Source organism: Myotis daubentonii, chromosome 9, assembly GCF_963259705.1.
Source record: "Myotis daubentonii chromosome 9, mMyoDau2.1, whole genome shotgun sequence".
Taxonomy (NCBI): Eukaryota; Metazoa; Chordata; class Mammalia; order Chiroptera; family Vespertilionidae; genus Myotis; species Myotis daubentonii.
Genome location: NC_081848.1, coordinates 86,338,084 through 86,354,962, shown reverse-complemented (window position 1 = coordinate 86,354,962; position 16,879 = coordinate 86,338,084). Strand labels below are relative to the sequence as shown.

General features: G+C 65.4%; 1 protein-coding gene and 1 long non-coding RNA gene across 7 annotated transcripts; one reads left to right on the top strand and one right to left on the bottom strand.

Annotated features, from left to right (window-relative positions):
- Positions 1-218: 218 nt before the first annotated feature.
- LOC132242353 (uncharacterized) lies at positions 219-8,350 on the bottom strand. Its single transcript, XR_009454560.1, has 3 exons — positions 8,281-8,350; positions 7,883-8,040; positions 219-534 (listed from the first exon to the last, which is right to left on the bottom strand). It is a non-coding gene; the product is annotated as an uncharacterized LOC132242353 (long non-coding RNA).
- Positions 8,351-9,845: 1,495 nt separating this feature from the next.
- On the top strand, positions 9,846-16,356 carry MRPL23 (mitochondrial ribosomal protein L23). Of its 6 annotated transcripts, none has more exons than XM_059710569.1 (5): positions 9,846-9,977; positions 11,773-11,895; positions 12,703-12,785; positions 13,256-13,329; positions 16,150-16,356. In XM_059710569.1, the coding sequence occupies exons 1-5, from the start codon at positions 9,961-9,963 to the stop codon at positions 16,306-16,308; spliced, it is 456 nt and encodes a 151-aa protein (XP_059566552.1). In that variant the 5' UTR covers positions 9,846-9,960; the 3' UTR covers positions 16,309-16,356. The 6 variants fall into 6 exon arrangements, with proteins under 6 accessions (XP_059566552.1, XP_059566556.1, XP_059566553.1 ...); XM_059710573.1 differs by lacking the exon at positions 9,846-9,977 and adding an exon at positions 10,207-10,214; XM_059710572.1 differs by lacking the exon at positions 9,846-9,977 and adding an exon at positions 10,602-10,611.
- The last annotated feature ends 523 nt before the right edge of the window (positions 16,357-16,879 follow it).

Genomic DNA, 16,879 nt, shown 5'->3' with positions numbered 1-16,879 from the left:
GCGGAGGCCACCCCGTGACCCACCACGTGCCCCTGAAGATGCGAGGATATGGGGGGGCAGTTCTGGGGCAGGACACGGGGTCCCCAGGTGTGTGTCCAGCCCTCTCCTGAGCTCAGCGGCTGTGCATTCGGGCATCGACCCTCCCAGACGTCAGTGTCCACTCACCAAGGCCAACTTCACTCGGGGCCCAGAGTCCTTTTTTGTTAATATGTTTTTGTAAATACAGTTTTATTGATTTCAGAGAGGAAGGGAGAGATAGGAACATCCACGATGAGAGTCACGGATCAGCTGCCTCCCGCACGCCCCCCACTGGGGATCCAGCCCGCAACCCCGGGCCTGTCCCCTGACTGGGAATCAAACCCTGACCTCCTGGTTCCTAGGTCGATGCTCAGCCCCTGAGCCCCGCCGGCGGGCGAGAGTCTCGCAGTACTGCTGTTCTTCAGAGTTATCCACTTCGAACAATCACTGCCCCTGAAGAGGCACCTTTCTGAGTGGCCAGCTCGGCTCGCCTTCACCCGGGTGTCGCAGCCGGAGCTGTGGAACGAGAAAAAAAACTTAAAACGAAACCACTCGTAGGCAAGAAAAACACACTCTCCTCTGGACCCCTAAGGTGGGGTCCCCAGGGACATGGGAACACCCCACAGATTCGGGGGGGGGCGCGGGCGCCTGGAGCAGCCGTGGGGTCGAGGATGAGAAAGTGAAGGCGCTGCCCCCGTGCACGCCCCCCGCCCGCTCGGGCCCTGGCCGTCTGAAGACCTACATCGGGCCTTGAGGAGAGAGATGGCAGGAGAACGCCCCAAGGCCCCGCTCACAGGGCCCCAGCCCGCAGAACCGAGGGGAACCGACGCCAGGAGAACGCGGTGAGGGACCGAGAGCTTCTCTGGGTCAGAAGGCCCCGCAGCCACGTGGTGGGGGCGTCCGCACGGCCCCCAGGAGGGTCGGCCCCCGCGCCCGCAGGGGGAAGGTCAGGGGCCGTTAGGAAAAAGGCCACCGAGCGATATTCCGGCCCAAATCCCGTGAAGACGCCGCCCGAAACGCCTGACCGCGGGCCCCTCGCCACGACGACGGGCCTGGGCTGTGCCTCAACAGTGCCCGTGGCCGGGAAGAGCCACACGCGCAAGAAAACCGTGGTGGCGGGAGCTGGCACACGGCGCCGGGGTCAGGGGGCCGTGGGCTGCCAGCCGGGCCCACGTGGCTGCTGCCCCCACACGGGGACCCCCACACACGGTCCGAGCAGCTGCCACCCTCCTGCGTGCCGTGCTCCTCCCGGGGCCTGCAGGGTTAAAACAAGGACCCGCAGCTCCCGCAGCCTCTGCCAAAATCTTGAAAGCAGGGCCCCGGGTGGTGAGCGAGCTGCTGGGACAGGGGAGCGTGCTATCCCTGACACACCATTTCTCAGCCTGACAGTGAGTTATGTGCGCCTGGATGTGAGGAGCACACGGCTCAGATGGATGGGCCCCTCGGGCGGGCGGGTGGGGTTCGCCCGAGCGGGCGCGGGACAGGGCTGGTCACGTCTTGTTCGTAGGCCCGGGGCTGGGGGCTGGGGCCCGGGGCTGGGGGTGCAGCAGTCCCCTCCTATTCTTTTTTTTTTTTCCCCTCCCTATTCCCATCCTCCCTCCCAGAGCAGCTCGCGCTGCTCAGGGCAGTGAACCACCGGGAAAGGGCCTTTGCTGAGGGTCAGCCCTCGCTTCTGAGCACAAAACCTGCAGAAACGAGGGAAGGCGGTGGCCAGGCGCTTCCGCTATCTGCCTGTGCGGCCGACCGGCCGGCGCATTCCAGGCCGAGACAGGAACCCAGCAAGGACGCCTGCTTTTACCATTAGGGCTCAGGCCGGGGCTGGAAACCAGAGACAATGCGGGCGACGTGAAACGGAAATCAGACGAATAGGCCTGGGAGGAGGGGGCCCGCGGCCCTTCCCGCCCCAGCACCAGCGGAAGAGCTTTCAGAATGATGAGAGGCCGCAGGAAAGCCGCCAGACGCAGCACACATATTTCACGTCCATATCGCGGCCTGCCTTCCAGCCGGCCTGTGCGGAGATAAAGTGGGTAACACACTTCACTCCCAAACAAAAGCCGGCGGGGCCAGGCGCAGGGAGACACGGCACGGCCCTCCCCCTCCCAGGACCCGGGGCTGCAGGAGGGACAGGACACCCGCTAATGAGAAACGTATAAACAAACGGGAGAGGAGGGAACGCACACATCCTGCTCTGGCAGGAAGTTTACGAGAATCGGCTCTTCCCGATCAATGTATAGAGCTGCCAGCTTCCCCAGCCGATTCTGATGAGATCTATCTGGGGCCCGGCCGGGGGTGGGGGCGGACGGATGAATGTCAGACGCCTGGGAAGGGAGAACGGGCAGGAAGCTCGAAGACCGAGGTGAAAACCAAGAGCGGATTCGATGTGCAGGGAATGGAGAGTGGATTCAAAGGCGGGTGCTGGGTGCCCGGCACCAGGGTCAGGCCGAGGTGGTGATGCCCTCACATCTGCATTTTCCAGGGGGGCCAACGGGGGTGCAGAGCGGGTGCCACAGGGACACACAGCCAACGGGGGTGCAGAGTGGGTGCCACACAGGGACATGCAGCCAATGGGAGTGCAGAGTGGGTGCCACACAGGGACACCCAGCCACTACCCCGTTGCTACCAGTCGGACTCACAACCCCAACACCTCTACTTTCGGAGGCTGCACAGCTTCTCCCTGTGCCACAGTGTTCACCGGCGTGATCACCGGGTACACAAGAATCTGGGGTGTCTCCACCAAGGACGGGGTGGTGGCGGGCTGGTTACCAAAGGCGGCTGAGGGCATCACATGTGTGTGGAGGACAAAGGCCAAGAGCGTGTCCCTCCCTCCGCAGCCCATACCAGCACGTGCCGGGAGGGGAGAGAGTTCGACGTGGGAGGAGGCTGTCAGAAACGAAACCGGAGGAGAGAGGAGGCGGCGGATCGGCGTTCCGAGCTCACCGGCCGTGGAAGGCCACGGCGAGCTCTGTAAATCTCTCTGCTTAAAACGGTTCAGTTGCCGTACATCAAACAGCGTTCATCGCTGCCAGACGAGGTGGGGTCACGGGGGCACATCATCCTCCGGCCGAAACACCCCACCGAGCAGCTAGCAAGACAAACCGGTGAAAACCACACGGACCATTAGGCAGTGAGCAGCGAGGTCGGGGCGCGTCCCACAGCTGCCCGGCTCGCTTCCTGGGGAGTGTTCAGGCCTGGGTGCAGGAAGGGGGCACGGAGGGGGAGCCCCACTGCACCCCTGAGCTGACGAGAGAGCACGGAGGTATAGGGAGACCAGGCAGGAAAGCTCATCGGACGGAGGATCCGCGAGGAGAGAGCCGCGGGGGTCCTCAGGGCAGCAGAGCCCGACTGACCGGCCTGTGCTCAGAGGAAACTGGCCACGGCTGGGAAGGGTCTAGCTGGCGCCTAGGGACACACTTTAAATGTGAAGACACAGCCTGGCCGGCCGGCGGGGCACAGAGGGGGAGCGTGGGCCTAGGAACCAGGAGGTCAGGGTTCGATTCCCGGTCAGGGCCCAGGCCCGGGTTGCGGGCTCCATCCCCGGTGTGGGGCGTGCAGGAGGCAGCCGGTCCGTGATTCTCTCTCCTCACTGATGTTTCCTTCTCTCTCTCCCTCTCCTTTCCTCTCTGAGATCAATACAAATACATATATTTAAAGATTAAAAATAAATATGAAGACACACGGTCCCTTCAAAATATACGTGAAGCCGACAGCGGTGCTCTGAGAGGAGAAACAGGGCGCAGCTCCAGTGGGGCAGAGCCCCCCGCAATGGTTAACGGGACGTGCAGGCAGAAACCGAGCGAGCACAGAGGGGGCCTCGCGGCTGCCAGCCCGCCCGCCCACCGCCCGCCCGCCCGCGAGCCGATGGAACACTCCACCCAGCACATTCCTTCCCGTGCACACGGGACGCTCACGGATACAGACCGCGTTCTGGGCCATAAAACAAGACTTAATAAGTTGAGGAGGGTTCAAGTCCCACGGATTATGTTCTTGGACCATCAGGAATTAAATTATAAATCAATAACAGAAAGATCCTTGGAAAACGCTCAAGTATTTGGAATCGAAATAACACACTTCTAAATGATCCATGAGGGGAAGGAAAGCAAAGAGGGGCCTCAGGAAGAGCTCTCGCCAGAACGAGTGCGGGCGGGGGAGTGCCACGGAGGCAGCGCTGGGGCCAAGTCCACCCGCCAGCGCCGGCGGAGGGGGGAGAGAGGGGCCTCGGTCCCCGATCCCAGCTCCCTCCTTAAGGAGCATAGCGGGGAAATGCAAGTTAAAGCCTAAGAAAGCACCAGAAAGGCTATGATACAGATGAAGCGGGAAACATAAAAACAATAGAAAAACTTAAAGAAAATAAAGCCAAGCCCGGCCAGCATAGCTCAGGGGTTGAGTGTCGACCTATGAACCAGGAGGGCAGGGTTCGATTCCCGGTCGGGGCACATGCAGGGGTTGCGGGCTCCATCCCCAGCGTGGGGCGTGCAGGGGGCGGCCGATCCGTGATTGTCTCTCATCATGGATGTTTCTATCTTTCTCTCCCTCTCCCTTCCTCTCTGAAATTAAAGAAAAAAACAACATATTTAAAAAACAAATACATAAAAATAAAACCAAAGCTTCACACACTGACAGACACACACTGGCAACCCTCGAATCCATCTGAGCAGAAGAGGGACAGAGAGAGAGCAGACAGTGCCGGCCTCAGGAGCGAGGGGGCCATCGACCCGGGGGGCGGGGGGGGGCATTAAGGAGCCATGAGGCCAGAGTGTGAGCAACCTTATGCCAGTCGGTTGGATGGGTGCGAAGGAACAGCCACATTTCGTAAAAAACACCACCTAAGAAAGGAAAGCAAGGGAGAACCCAAGCACACCCGCAGCTACCAAAGACTCGGTCGTGCAGGGAAAAACTTCCCACGGAAAAAGCGGCAGCCCCGGCCGGTGCTCAGGGGTTAGCGCGCCTGCCCGAGCACCGAAGGCTCTTGGGTTCGATTCCCGGTCAAGGGCACAGACCTGGGTTGCAGGTTCGATCCCCAGCCCCAGCCGGGGCATGTGCAGGAGGCAACCAGTCCATGTGCCTCCCTTCACGGGGATGTTTCCCTCTCTCTCTCTCTCTCTCTCTCTCTCCCCCTCCCTCCCTTCCAATGGAAAAAATATCCTCAGATAAGGATTAAAAAACAAAAAACAACAACAAAAGAAACTTCCCCACAAAGAAAACTCCAGGCCTCGACGGCTTCACGGGTGGATCCTACCCACCACGAAAAGGAGGAGGGGGAGCCATGGTAGCAATTACAGACTCTTCCCAGCACTGGGAGTGAGGGACCCCCTTACAGCTCATTCTGTGGGGCCGGCATCACTCGGACTCCAGCACCACGGGCAGGATGAGAGAAGGAGGCTGCAGACCAGCCGCCCTCAGACGCCTGGGCGCACACATTCCAAACACAACGCTAGCCAAGGGGGCCCAGCAGTGGCTGAGCGGGAGGCCCGTCGGGACCAAGCGTGGCTTACCCCAGGGACGCAGGGCTGGTCTGACACTCAGACCATCTGAGCAACTCACCACGTTCACAAACTGAAAACGGAAAAAGCCCGTATGATCAGCTCGAGAGGCGCAGAAAGAGCATTTGACAAAATTCAACACGCGTTCCTAAGTCTCACACACACACACACACACACACACACACACAAAAAGGCTCTCGCGAATGAGGAGCTCCCTCGCTCTCACACGTCCCCCCCCCCCCGCCCCCCGGGGAAAGCGTGGAAGTGCTCTCGCTGCGAACAGGGCCAGGGCGAGGGAGTCCACCGGGCACCCACTGGAGGGGCTCGCTACCACGAGACAGGAAAAGACGGTGCGGGTGGGAGTGACGGACACCCTGCACAGCCAACATGACGGGGCCTCCGGGAAGAGGGACGAGGACCGGAGTGAGCTCGGCAAGGTCTCTGCACACATGCTGGTCTCGGGGCGTTTCTACCAGATGGGCCTGAGCAATGGGGCGGTGACCTTCAAAACAAAACCCCTTCCCAGCAGTGTTCCCCCCAAGAGGGACGCCTGGCAAAAGGGTACAAGGAGCTGCGCTTGGAGTCATAGAAAACATTGGTGAGAGAGAGAGGGGGCGACAGACTCGTGGATGGGGAGGGTCAGTCAAGACGGCGGGGACGTCGGCTGTCCCGCCTCTTAGTCTCTAGGTTCAGTGCAACCCCAGTCAGAGTCCCAGCAGCGTTCCACGACCGCGTCCACCATTCCCGTGAACGTGCGGGGGACCCAGCGCCGTCCAAACAACCCCGAGAAAGAAGAACGAAGGTGAGCTCGCGTCCTAAGAATCAGCACAGGATGAGGGTAACCAAAAGGAGACCGGTCTCGGTGTCAAGCTATTCCAGGAGAGCCGAGGATAAAAGAACGGGCCCGGAGACACGCTCCCACTTCCGCAGGGATGACCCCTTGTCCGGGGCATCGTGCGGGGACCTGGGACGTCCACGGGCAACACTGGCGATAGCAACGATTTGGAATCAGACCTCACCCTCTAGCCAAAGTTGAACTCAAAATGGGTCACAGGCCCACATACGAGGCGAGGACCGGACACGCGGGAGACCGCCTTGGAGCGCGTGCCAGGCCAAGATCGCCCGGACGCCAGGCCGAAAGCACAGGCCCCTGGAAAAGCAAGCTGGTGCGTTACGAGGCCTCAAACATGTTTAGCACTTGCTCTTTCAATGAAAATCTAAGAGAATGGACATCTAAGACGAGAGAATGAAAATCTAAGAGAATTTCATCAAGAGAATGGAAATCTAAGGCCCCGGGTGGAAGGAAATCTTTGCCAAGCAAACAGTTCACCCAGGCCTGACCCAGAAGATATAAAGTCCTCTCGAAAAAAGGGGGGAAACGAACAAGAATTGTACCAAAAAGCGCAGACACTTCATAATGAGAAAAAAAACAACCGGGTTTTTTTAAAAAATGGGCCAAAGAGTAGAAGTGATACCTCATTAACAAGATAAAGGAACGGCAAGTGGCCATGTGAAAACTGCAGGGTGGGGGGCCCCGGGTCACGGGGGAGGCACGAACTAAGATCACAGGACGCCCCGCTCTCAGGACCCTGGCGCTTGCAAGCCCAGCACACCAGGGTCCGCGGGGGGTGGGGGGCCCCACCTCGCGAGCAGAAATGTGAAACGAATCAGTTGGCAATGTCTCTTTTTCTTAAAACAGTTAAACATAAACCTCCCATGTGATCTAAGTCATTCTCCTTCTAAGCATTTACCCATGAGAAAAGGAAATGTTTGTCCTTGTAAAGACTTTCACATGAATGTAAATACCGCTTTGTTTTTCATCGTCGAAAACTGGAAACAGCCCAAATGTCCATCAACAGGGAATGGATAAACAAGCTGTGGTGTGTCCATACCATGGCAGCCAGAGGAATGCGGCCCGACGCACGCAAGGCACAAATGAGTCCCACAATAGCTATGCCGGGGAAAGCAGCCAAACAAGAGAGCGTATATACTGTACTTCCATTTATGGGAAACTCTATAGCGTGCAGGCTGACCAGGTCACGGGCGCTGGGGAATGGGGGGAGGAAGGGTGGGGAGGGAAGGGAGAAGCCGTGGCAGAGGCCCTGGGGCCCCTCAGGGGTGAGGGACGTGCTCACCCTCAGGCTGTGGGGGAGAGGTGTGCGAGCTGGGGCTGTAGGTCCGGGGGACAACACTAGAGCTGGTTTGAGCAATTAAAAGGCAAACGACCAACTGAGCGAATGTGCTGAGCAAATACGACCAGAGGGTCACATCATGAACACGGTGAACGCACGTGGAAACCCACAGGGAACTCGGACACCCGGAGAGGTTTGCCAGGGCGGCCACAGCCAAGTGCCAGGGCGGCGTCTTAAACCAGAGACACTCACCGTCGGGTCCCGGCGGCTGGGGTGGGAGACCCGGGTGTCGCAGGGCTGGCTCCGAGACCTCTCCTGGGCGCGTGGCTGCGTCTCCATCCTGTGTCCCCACAGGGTCGTCCCCGTGTGTGTCTGTGTCCTCGTCTCCTCTTCGCCGAAGGCCCCCAGACCTGTAAGATCAGGACCCACCGTGACTGCTTTAAAGATCCCAGCTCCACGTACAGCCCCCTCTGAGGTCCGGGGCCAGGACCTCAGCAATGAGCTTGGAGGACACCATGCAGCTCAGAGCACCTCCTCGTTCGAGGGAAAACGCGCAAAACACAGGACTAGACGAGTCACAGGTTCAGAAAAACAAAAGGGCCCACACTGTGAGCACGTAGGTGTCACCGTGAAGGAGGTGCCGGGCTCACTTCCGGGTCTCCTCAGGCTGCTCCCCGGGGAGGACCATCGGCCCTGGCGGGCCGGCACCCGGGGGCCTCCGTGCCTCGGGAAGCCAGGCCGGTGTCTTCGGCCGGGGCCTGAGGGCCGGCAGGTCGCGGGGCCTGGGTCTGGGCAGGGATGGCACACGCTCCTCGGTCAGCATGGCCGCGACTCGGACCCATTGTACTTGCAGGTGACCCGGCTCTGGGGGCGTGGCCTGCTTGGAATGCCAAAGCCACTCTGGGGTGGTGCTGGGGAGGGGCCGCCCTGCCACCCTGGCCTGGGCTGCCCGGCCTTTGCCAGCCACACACAGGGTCACCGGACGTCCGCTGCACCTTCAGACCAGAAGGGGACCACCTCGCCCCCGAGGGAGGCACGGAGACAAGCCTGCCACCCACAGCACAGGGTCGCAGGGTCGCAGGACCGGGCCCTGCCGGCTGGCTTCCTGCCGGAGCCCCCCGGGGCCAGAAACCCAGGGAGCCCCCCTCGGGGGCAGGTCTGGCGGCCATGAGCACCACGGGGGTTACCAGGCTTTGCAGGCAGCCGGGCGCCTGCTTTCGCGGGCACCTCTCTCCTGGGGGACCCGGCACAGAGGGGGCCGGAGGAAGTGCGGGCAGCTCCCCGGGGCGCCGCTGCCTCAGCCTCAGCGTGGGACCCAACTCTGTGCTCAGAAACGCCAGGCCTTGGGGGAGGCTCGGCTGACAGATCGTCAGAGAGGCAAGGGCTGAGTGTTGAGGGGTCCACACCGCAGCAGAGCCCCCAGACCCAGCACAGCGTCTCCCACCGCCCCCGCCAGCCACCCACGACGCCGAGCCCAATTTCCGGCCACGTCTCCGCACGTAACATCTCACCTTCCAGCTGGAACAGGGCTCAGCCACACTTCGTAAACGCAGCGCCGGCCCCCGCCCCCCTCCCCCTGGCCCCCAGAGTGGGTTTCCTTTGTTAATCCTCACCGAGGACATTTTTCCATCGATTTTTAGGGAGAGGGAGGGAGGGAGGGGGAGGGAAAGGCCGGGAGCCAAACCTGCCACCCAGGCCCGTGCCCTTGACCCGGAAATGAACCTGGGACCCTTCCGTCCGCAGGCCGAGGCGCTACCCACTGAGCCGAGCCGGCGCGGGCCACGTGGCTTTTCTGACTCGGTCCCCCCAGGAGCCCTGCTGTCCCCGCAGGCAGGCAGGCTGGGGCCCGGTCCCCCGACCCTGCCCCTGGGCCCGTCCTCACTGCGCCTTCATCCTGGGGAGCCCACTGGGGCCATTCCCATCAGCACGCACCCAGGGGGAGGCCTGCAGCCCCTCCCAGGCCGGGCCTCCCTGGGGCTCCCCTGCCCTCCCAGGAGCAGCCATCAGGCCCAGCGCCTGCCCCTCTCAGGCCGCATGCCCACCCACCTGGAGATTGCTGGGCACCCCCTGCCCTGCCCTCTCTGCCCTCCCTGCCCTGCAGAGCGTGTCAGGCTGCGGGGTGCAGAGGGGGCCAGGCCCGCCTGGGGACAGGCGTGGGCGCGGCGGGGACCCCTGGCCGGCTGGGGGGCGGGGAGGGGGGTCAGGTGCGGGAGCACTGAGCTCCGGGCAGCCGTGCAGGGCGGGGCGCGCCCTCCGGACACCAGGGGGCGCTGTGCGGAGGCCACGGGGCCACGCGCGCGGCCTCTCTGCCCGCGGACCGGAAGCCGGCGATGGCGCGGAACGTGCTGTGAGTGGGGCGGCCCACGGGGGGGGGGGGGCGGGAGGGGGGTCACGGTCAAGGGGACGGGGGCCCAGGCCGGAGGGGAGGGGGCCGGCAGCGCGCACCCCCGATCGCGGCCCCTCCCCCGCCCTGACCGCCCCCCAAGTGCACGCGGGGCGCCCCAGGCCCCGACCGCGAGGGCCCCCGCCCGCCCGCGCGTGGACAGAGGCGCGACCGAGCGCAGCGCGCGGGAGGAGGGTGCGGGTGGGTCCGCGCGCCCCGGCCCGCTCTGCGCCCCCATCCCCCGCCCCGGGCCCAGGCGCCAGCAGTCTCCGCGCGGGCGGGGGCGGCGCGGGCGGGAGGGGCTGCTTTCCGGAGGCGCCTGGAGGCGCGGGGCCCGCGGAGGGGAGCTGCCAGCCGGGCCGGAGGCCGGGGCCGTGCAGGCGGGAAGGGAAGGGGCCGGGCGGGCCCGCTGGCGCGCACGTGCTGCCTGGCTGGCGGGGCCCGGAGGGGAGGCCGGGGGCCGGGGGGCCGGGGCCGGGGAGAGGGTGGGATGGGGATGAGTCACCGCGGGCCCGGGCGGGAGGGCCGCTGGCGGGCAGCCAGCTCGTTGTTTGGAGCAGAGGAGAGTCAGGCGCTGCCTGAGCGATGGGAGGTCGAGGTGCTTGCGAAACGGGGGGGCGGGCAGGGGGCCCCCCGGGTGCTGGGCCTGCAGGAGGGTGGTCAGCGCAGGAGTTGCTCTGAGCTGGGGGGTTGGGCCTGGTGCTCAGCCTGGGGGGCCTCCCCACCCCCAGCTCGGAGGCCCCCTCCGGCCCCAGGCGGGGGTGGGGGTCTTGGAGAGAGTGGGAGGCCTGAGCCGGGGCCCCTGCTCTCCCACGTGACCCGGGGGCCAGCCGCTGGCCCCTGCAGTGCTGCCATGGGTCAGCCTGAGCTCCCGTGAGGAGTTCGGGGTACAACAAGCAGGCCCTGCACCCTCAGACCTGCTCCCTTCCCGCCCCTGCCGGTGCCCAACCTGCACAAAGGCGACCTGGTCACACACACACACACACACACACACACACACACACCCGGCGAATGGTACCAGCCTTCAGTTCAGGTGTCCTGGCCCGAGCCCTGCCCTGGGGGTGTCGCCCCCACGGCTCCTGCCTCAGCCAGGCCCCCCTCAGGACACCCCACCAGGCCCTCTGACCCCCTGGCCTCCTCACGCCCCCAGACTTGGGAAGCAAGAGCCAGCGTGGAATTCGGGCCCACGGAGCCCCTTCCGGTGCTGGGTGCTGCAGATGGTCCCAGGGTGTGGGTGGAACCCTCGGGGAGACCCCCAGCACCCACCTTCCACCACGATCTGCCCCTGGGTCCCAGCCCGCCCGGGTGGCCCGCAGCCCGGGTCCGTTTAGTGATGGCAGTGGGTCTCTGCCCACCCTGGGGGGTTTCGGGGTGGAGGAGGCAGGGCGAGGAACTGAACACCCCGTGTACCCCGAGCCCTGTGTCTTCACTCGTCCTGGAGGAGCTGGCGTCCTCCTCCCAGGGGGTGTGCAAGGGACCCGTGCCCGCTGCGGGGTGAGCCCGTGCCCGTGAGCGGACTCCATCCCCCCTCACGCCGGCACGGGCCTGCCTGCCGCGGGGGCCCCCCCTGGATGGCAACCGGCGTGCCGGGCCGCCCGCCTGTTTGGGGGCTGGGGCCTGTTCTCGGTGGCTCTTTGTTCCTTGAGTCACTGGCTGGCGCTTTCTGCAGGTTGGCCTCAGAGGTCGGCAGCCCGTGTGGGGGAGTGAGGGGGCCGTGGGGCGTTCTGGGCCCCGGTGGACACGCCTCTCCCCCTCACAGGTACCCCTTGTACCAGCTGGGCAACCCGCAGCTCCGTGTCTTCCGCACCAACTTCTTCATTCAGCTGGTGCGGCCGGGCACGGCCCAGCCCGAGGACACCGTGCAGTTCCGGATCCCCATGGAGTGAGTCCGCAGGGACGGGCGAGGCTTCCTGCCGCAGCCCCAGGGGGCTCTGCAAATGTTGACGGAGGCCTGCTGTGCGCTGCCGAGCCCGCCGGCCCCCTGCACCTGGGAAGCTGGGGCGAGCCCAAGGGGCTTCCCTCCTGCCCCTCCCGCCCAATCGAGTCCCTGCTCTTCCCAAGACGCTAGGCCTGGTCCCCAGAGCGGCTCTCCAGGGGGCTCCTCTGGGCCTCCTGTCGCCACGGCTGCAGGCTGCAGGGTGTGCCTGTCCCAGGGGTGGGCCCAGGCTTGGCTCGCGCTCCCGTGGGAGCTGGCAGGGGCAGGAGAGGCTGGGGCCGGAGTTTCAGATGCGCTCAAGGCGAAAAGGGAACGGGCCTCACCCACCAAGGACAGTCACTTTCTGCAAGGGCCGGTCAGGACCTCGAGGTGGGGTGGGAGCTGCAGACGGGGGCGCCCCCCCAGGCTGGGCTCCCGGCAGCCAGGGGGCACCCGAAGACCCCCACTTCCCTCGGGAGCCTTCCCCTTAGCGAGGCCTCGGGCGTCTCGTGAGCGTGGGCCAGCGGGAGGGCGAGTGGGACGACCAGGGGCCTGGGGCCTGGTCCCTCCGTCACCCCCACGCTGACGTGGCAGGGGGAGCGATGGGAGGGGCCCGCCGCTGGCCCTGGGGGGGTCCAGCCTAGCCACGGCCGAGGCTGCTCCCTGATGTGGCCGCGGAGGCCGTGCCCCCGTCCTCCCCGCCACCCGGCGACTCTCACCCCAAAGGCCGGCTGCTGTTCGCCGGCCCAGCTCACACGCCCTGTCCTCCCCCAGGATGACCAGGGTGGACCTGAGGAACTACCTGGAGCGCATTTACAGCGTGCCCGTGGCCGCCGTGCGGACCAGGGTGCAGCATGGTGGGTGCCTGGCGGGGCTGCTCCCTGTCGCACGTATGGGGTCACCCCCCGCCCCCCGTGCCACTGACCACCTCACCCTTGCGGCCGCTCCGTGGGTCTAGCTCTCGGCACAGGGCACCGGGCTGACCTCCAGGGTCACACTTCTCGGAGGCCTCTGGGAGCGCTGCTTCACCCCTTTTCCTGCCCCGTTCCTTCCCGGCCCCCTTCCTCCCCGGGGACCTGAAGGCCTTCGGTCTGAGGCGAGGAGCCCGCGGGAGCCGCTGTGCTGACCGAGAAGCCCTGCGCTGGGGGTTTTAGCGGAGAGGGGTCTGGCTCGCGCCCCCAGCACGGCCCGCAGGTTGCACGGCCGCCTTTGGGGTGTGCCCTGCCGGCACCCGTGCACCCAGTCTCTCGGGTTCGTCTCTTTATGGGCGCCTGGCTTAGTGGGACTCAAGCTTCGTGCTGGCAGTCCCGGGTTTCTCCCCCGACAGGTTCCAACAGGAAGAGGGACCACAGGAACGTCAGGGTGAAGAAGCCGGACTTCAAGGTGGCCTACGTGCAGCTGGTGAGTGCGCGCCCGGCGGCAGGGGCCCAGGGGGCGCCGTGACCGGCAGTGACCTCTCGGGGGGCGGGGGCCGGCCGTGTTTGTGCAGCAGCCGCTGCCCGGGGCCCAGGAAGGCCTTGCGGGGCAGGATCTCAAGGTCCACTGCCCTCCGCTCTAATCCACAACAAGATCCGTGAGGAGCTGGGGTTCAAAGCACAGCTAAGCTGGCGGGAGGGCGGGGCGGGCACTTTGGAGCTTCTCGGGGCCGCCCTGTTGAGCCTTTGAACTTTGCACAGGCTGCGGGCAGAGCAGGCCCACCCAGGCCCGGGGATTTGGGCTCTGACAGAAACCAGACCCCGCCGATCAGCGCGGCCTCGGGGCCCTGCAGGGGACGGGGACGGCTCCCAGGCGGGAGGGAGCCGGCCACGGGCGCCCGTCCCTGTGGGGCCCCGGCCCAGAGCCCTCCCTGGCACGTCGGGTGGTGGGCACCTGCACAGTCCCCGGGTTCCCCCGGTGGCTCCTGCCTGGCCAGGGGGGTCCGGCCGCTCAAGCTGACTGACCGAGCCCAGGGCTGTGGACAGTCGAGCACTCGCTCCCGCGTCCCTCTCCCGCTCTCAGGGGTGCTTTCCCCTGACCCCAAGGCTGCCAGGGCCCGGGTCAGCCCCGCTCGCTGGGTCCCGGAGCTGCCCCTCTGTTTGGGGGTGGGGGGCTCCCGTTGGCCGTTTCTGTGTCGAGCTCCGCGTGGAGCCGCGGCGCCGGCCGCTAGATGGCAGTAGCGTTGTGGCGAAGCCGCCGCAGCCCAGCTGCTCGGAGGCCCTTGGTGAGGGGACCCGTCCGCGTGGCAGCTTTTCTGAAAAACAGTCACAGCTGTTGTCCTGAACGGGGCCCCCGTAATTATTTGGCCTAATATTTGCCGTGCATAAAATCAGCCCGTGGGGTGGGGGGGCGCCGCTGGACTCATAAAGACGCCTGTGTCCTCGGTGTCGGCCCGGCCATCCGTCTCTCACGGCGGCGGGTGGACGGCCCATATGTCCACGTTCGCCACGAGGCCCTTCACGGGGAGCTACGGCTACAAGTGGCTTTTGAGTCGTCCGGGCCCCGCATTCTTGCCCGGCCCCCACCCCCACTCACGAAAACCGAACTGAGCACTTAGATCTGGGGTCTGCAGCTGCCGCGCCGACGCCTTTGTGAGCCCCGGGCAGCAGCACCGGCCGCCCAACTGGGCTCCCAGGGCCCCTGCCGGGCACAGCCCCTGGTGCTCCAAATGCGCAGCCCCCAGCCCACCCCCGGGGCCTGCAACGCTCGAGGGGGGCCGTGCCCTCCGAAGGGGCTCCTCCTCGGCCCCGTCCCCCGCGGTGGGGACCCCGGCCGCGGCCGCCCATCCTCACCGGCCTGTCCCTTTGGGCCCCCTCGGGCCCCCTAAAAACAGAGCGGTTATGAGGCACACAGAGGGTCAATCAGGAAGACAAATCAAATCACCAGATTTATTTTGAGTCGGCTGCTGGGAAAAGCCGGTCCCACCGGGTGGGAGACCCACATGTTTTCCGCCTCTGACAACCTGATAAGCATCTCCCTGGCCCCGAGTCCGGCTCCAGCGAGGGCCGCGGTGGCTGACCTGCCGCGGGGCCTGCTGTTGACGCAGCGCGCAGGAATGAGTGGCCCGCCGGTGCTGCTGGTGCCGCGGGTGCTGCGGGCGCTGCGGGTGCTGCGGGCGCGGGTTTGCAGACAATGGCCCAGGGCTCCGGGGCCGCCCGGGCTGGCCCCCTCGCCTCGTGGCCTCCCCCTGCTCTCCTGTACTTTCCGCAGTCCGGCCGCCCTCTCCTCTCTGCGGGCTGGGGGGCTTGTGAAAGGGCCAGGGAATTCTCTGGAAAGGGGGCCGCTGTCGGCACCCACACGCCGTCGCTGGTGAGAAACAGGATTCTTTTCACCGGGCCCCTGCCCTCTCCCAAGCTGTTGCAAACTGCCATCTTTGTATTTATATTTAAAATGTCGTTTTGGGTTCCCCCACCTCAGAGAACCAGCAGAATCACCTCGATATATTAAACACACCCCCTCCCCGCTCTGAGCCGTCAGCCTTGCGTGTAAACTATTGCCCTTTGGTATTTTATAAAAGGGGAAAAAGGTTTTGAAACGTGGAAGGTAGTCCTCCCGCGCCACGTGACCCGAATGCATGAACCTCGCGTTCTCGGGGGGCACAGGGGCCGGGTCAGCCTGTCCTTGGCCGCCGCCCACAATCCAGATTTCTTTGCAAAACAAGGGTCTGCAAGATCCAAGCACGCTTTGCTGATTTCACTCCTAGAATTTCCCAGATACGGTGCCCCCCACCCCGCCCCCCACTCCCTACCTGCCTGGGGTGCCCTCTTCTCCTGCCCTTGACTAGGGACTTGGGGGCCGGCTCACCGGCACTGGGCCTGGGGGTCCGGGTGGACTTGGGGGCCATGCGTGAGATGCGAGAGCTGGGCCGAGCCCATGCAGGCTGCTGCCCTGTGCTTCCCTTCGTGTGTGGCTTGCGTTGGGTCACAGGGCTCTGCTGGGAGGGGTGTCCTCAGTGGGGTGAAGGCCGTTGGGGATTTTGGATGGAAAAGGTTTCAGGCAACGCGGCACACGGTGGAGCCCTGTTCGCTGAGCCTCCCTCCAGCCCCGCTCCCCCGGGCGGCCCGCAGGCACCGAAAGAGGCTGCCGTGGGGAGAGTCACAGAGCCTCCCTGGGTCAGACAGAAGCAGAGCCCCGCCGACCGGGTGGGCAGGTGGGTGGGGAGGCGGGAAGGCCCTGTCCGCGTGGCCGGGACCCCCCGCCGCACAGGCGCCGCCGGCTGCAGCCTCTCTCCCCCACCCCCCGTAGGCGCACGGACAGACCTTCACGTTCCCCGATCTCTTCCCTGAGAAGCCGAGCCCCAGAGACTCCACGGAGGACGACCTCCAGGCGGTGATGGAGGAGCAGCGGCAGAGGCAGCGCCAGGACCCCCGGCGGGGCGGCGTCCCCCAGTGGTTCGGCCTGTGACGGCCGCGGCCAGGGCCTGCGCCTGTGAATAAAAGCGCCTGTGCACCACGCACCCCGGCTGGTCCCTCTGTTCCACGGGGCCTCCCGCTGGTCCCGGGCACCCCGCTCCCGGCCTTGCGCACCCCAGCCCACAGTCACACGGCTAGTTGGCCCCACGGCACGGGCGAGGCCCGGACCCCCACGCAGTGTGGGAATGAGGTGCCCCTGGAAGAGCACCCAGAAACTAACTCTGAGCGTCCGCACTGAGGGGCCGGCGTCTGGGGTGTGCGGAGGAGTTTCCTGGGGCAGGGGCTCCAGTTCCGCGGGGGGGGGGGGGGGGGGGGGGGGGAGGTGTTCCAGTGGGCCGGGGCTGCGCGGGGCCCGGTGTGTAGGAGACAACACCCAGAGCCGGGCCATGGAGCCGGCGCAGGAGGCGGACACGGCACCGGGTCTGGGAAGGGTGCTCGGCCCAGCGCCCCAGAGAGGCAGGGAGCGTGGTCAGGGGTGGCCCGTCCCTGGGGGGACGAGTCGGGAGGGGAGAGCCCTGCAGACCCGCAGCCCGTGGATGTGTGTCCAGGGCCCCAGTGGCTCC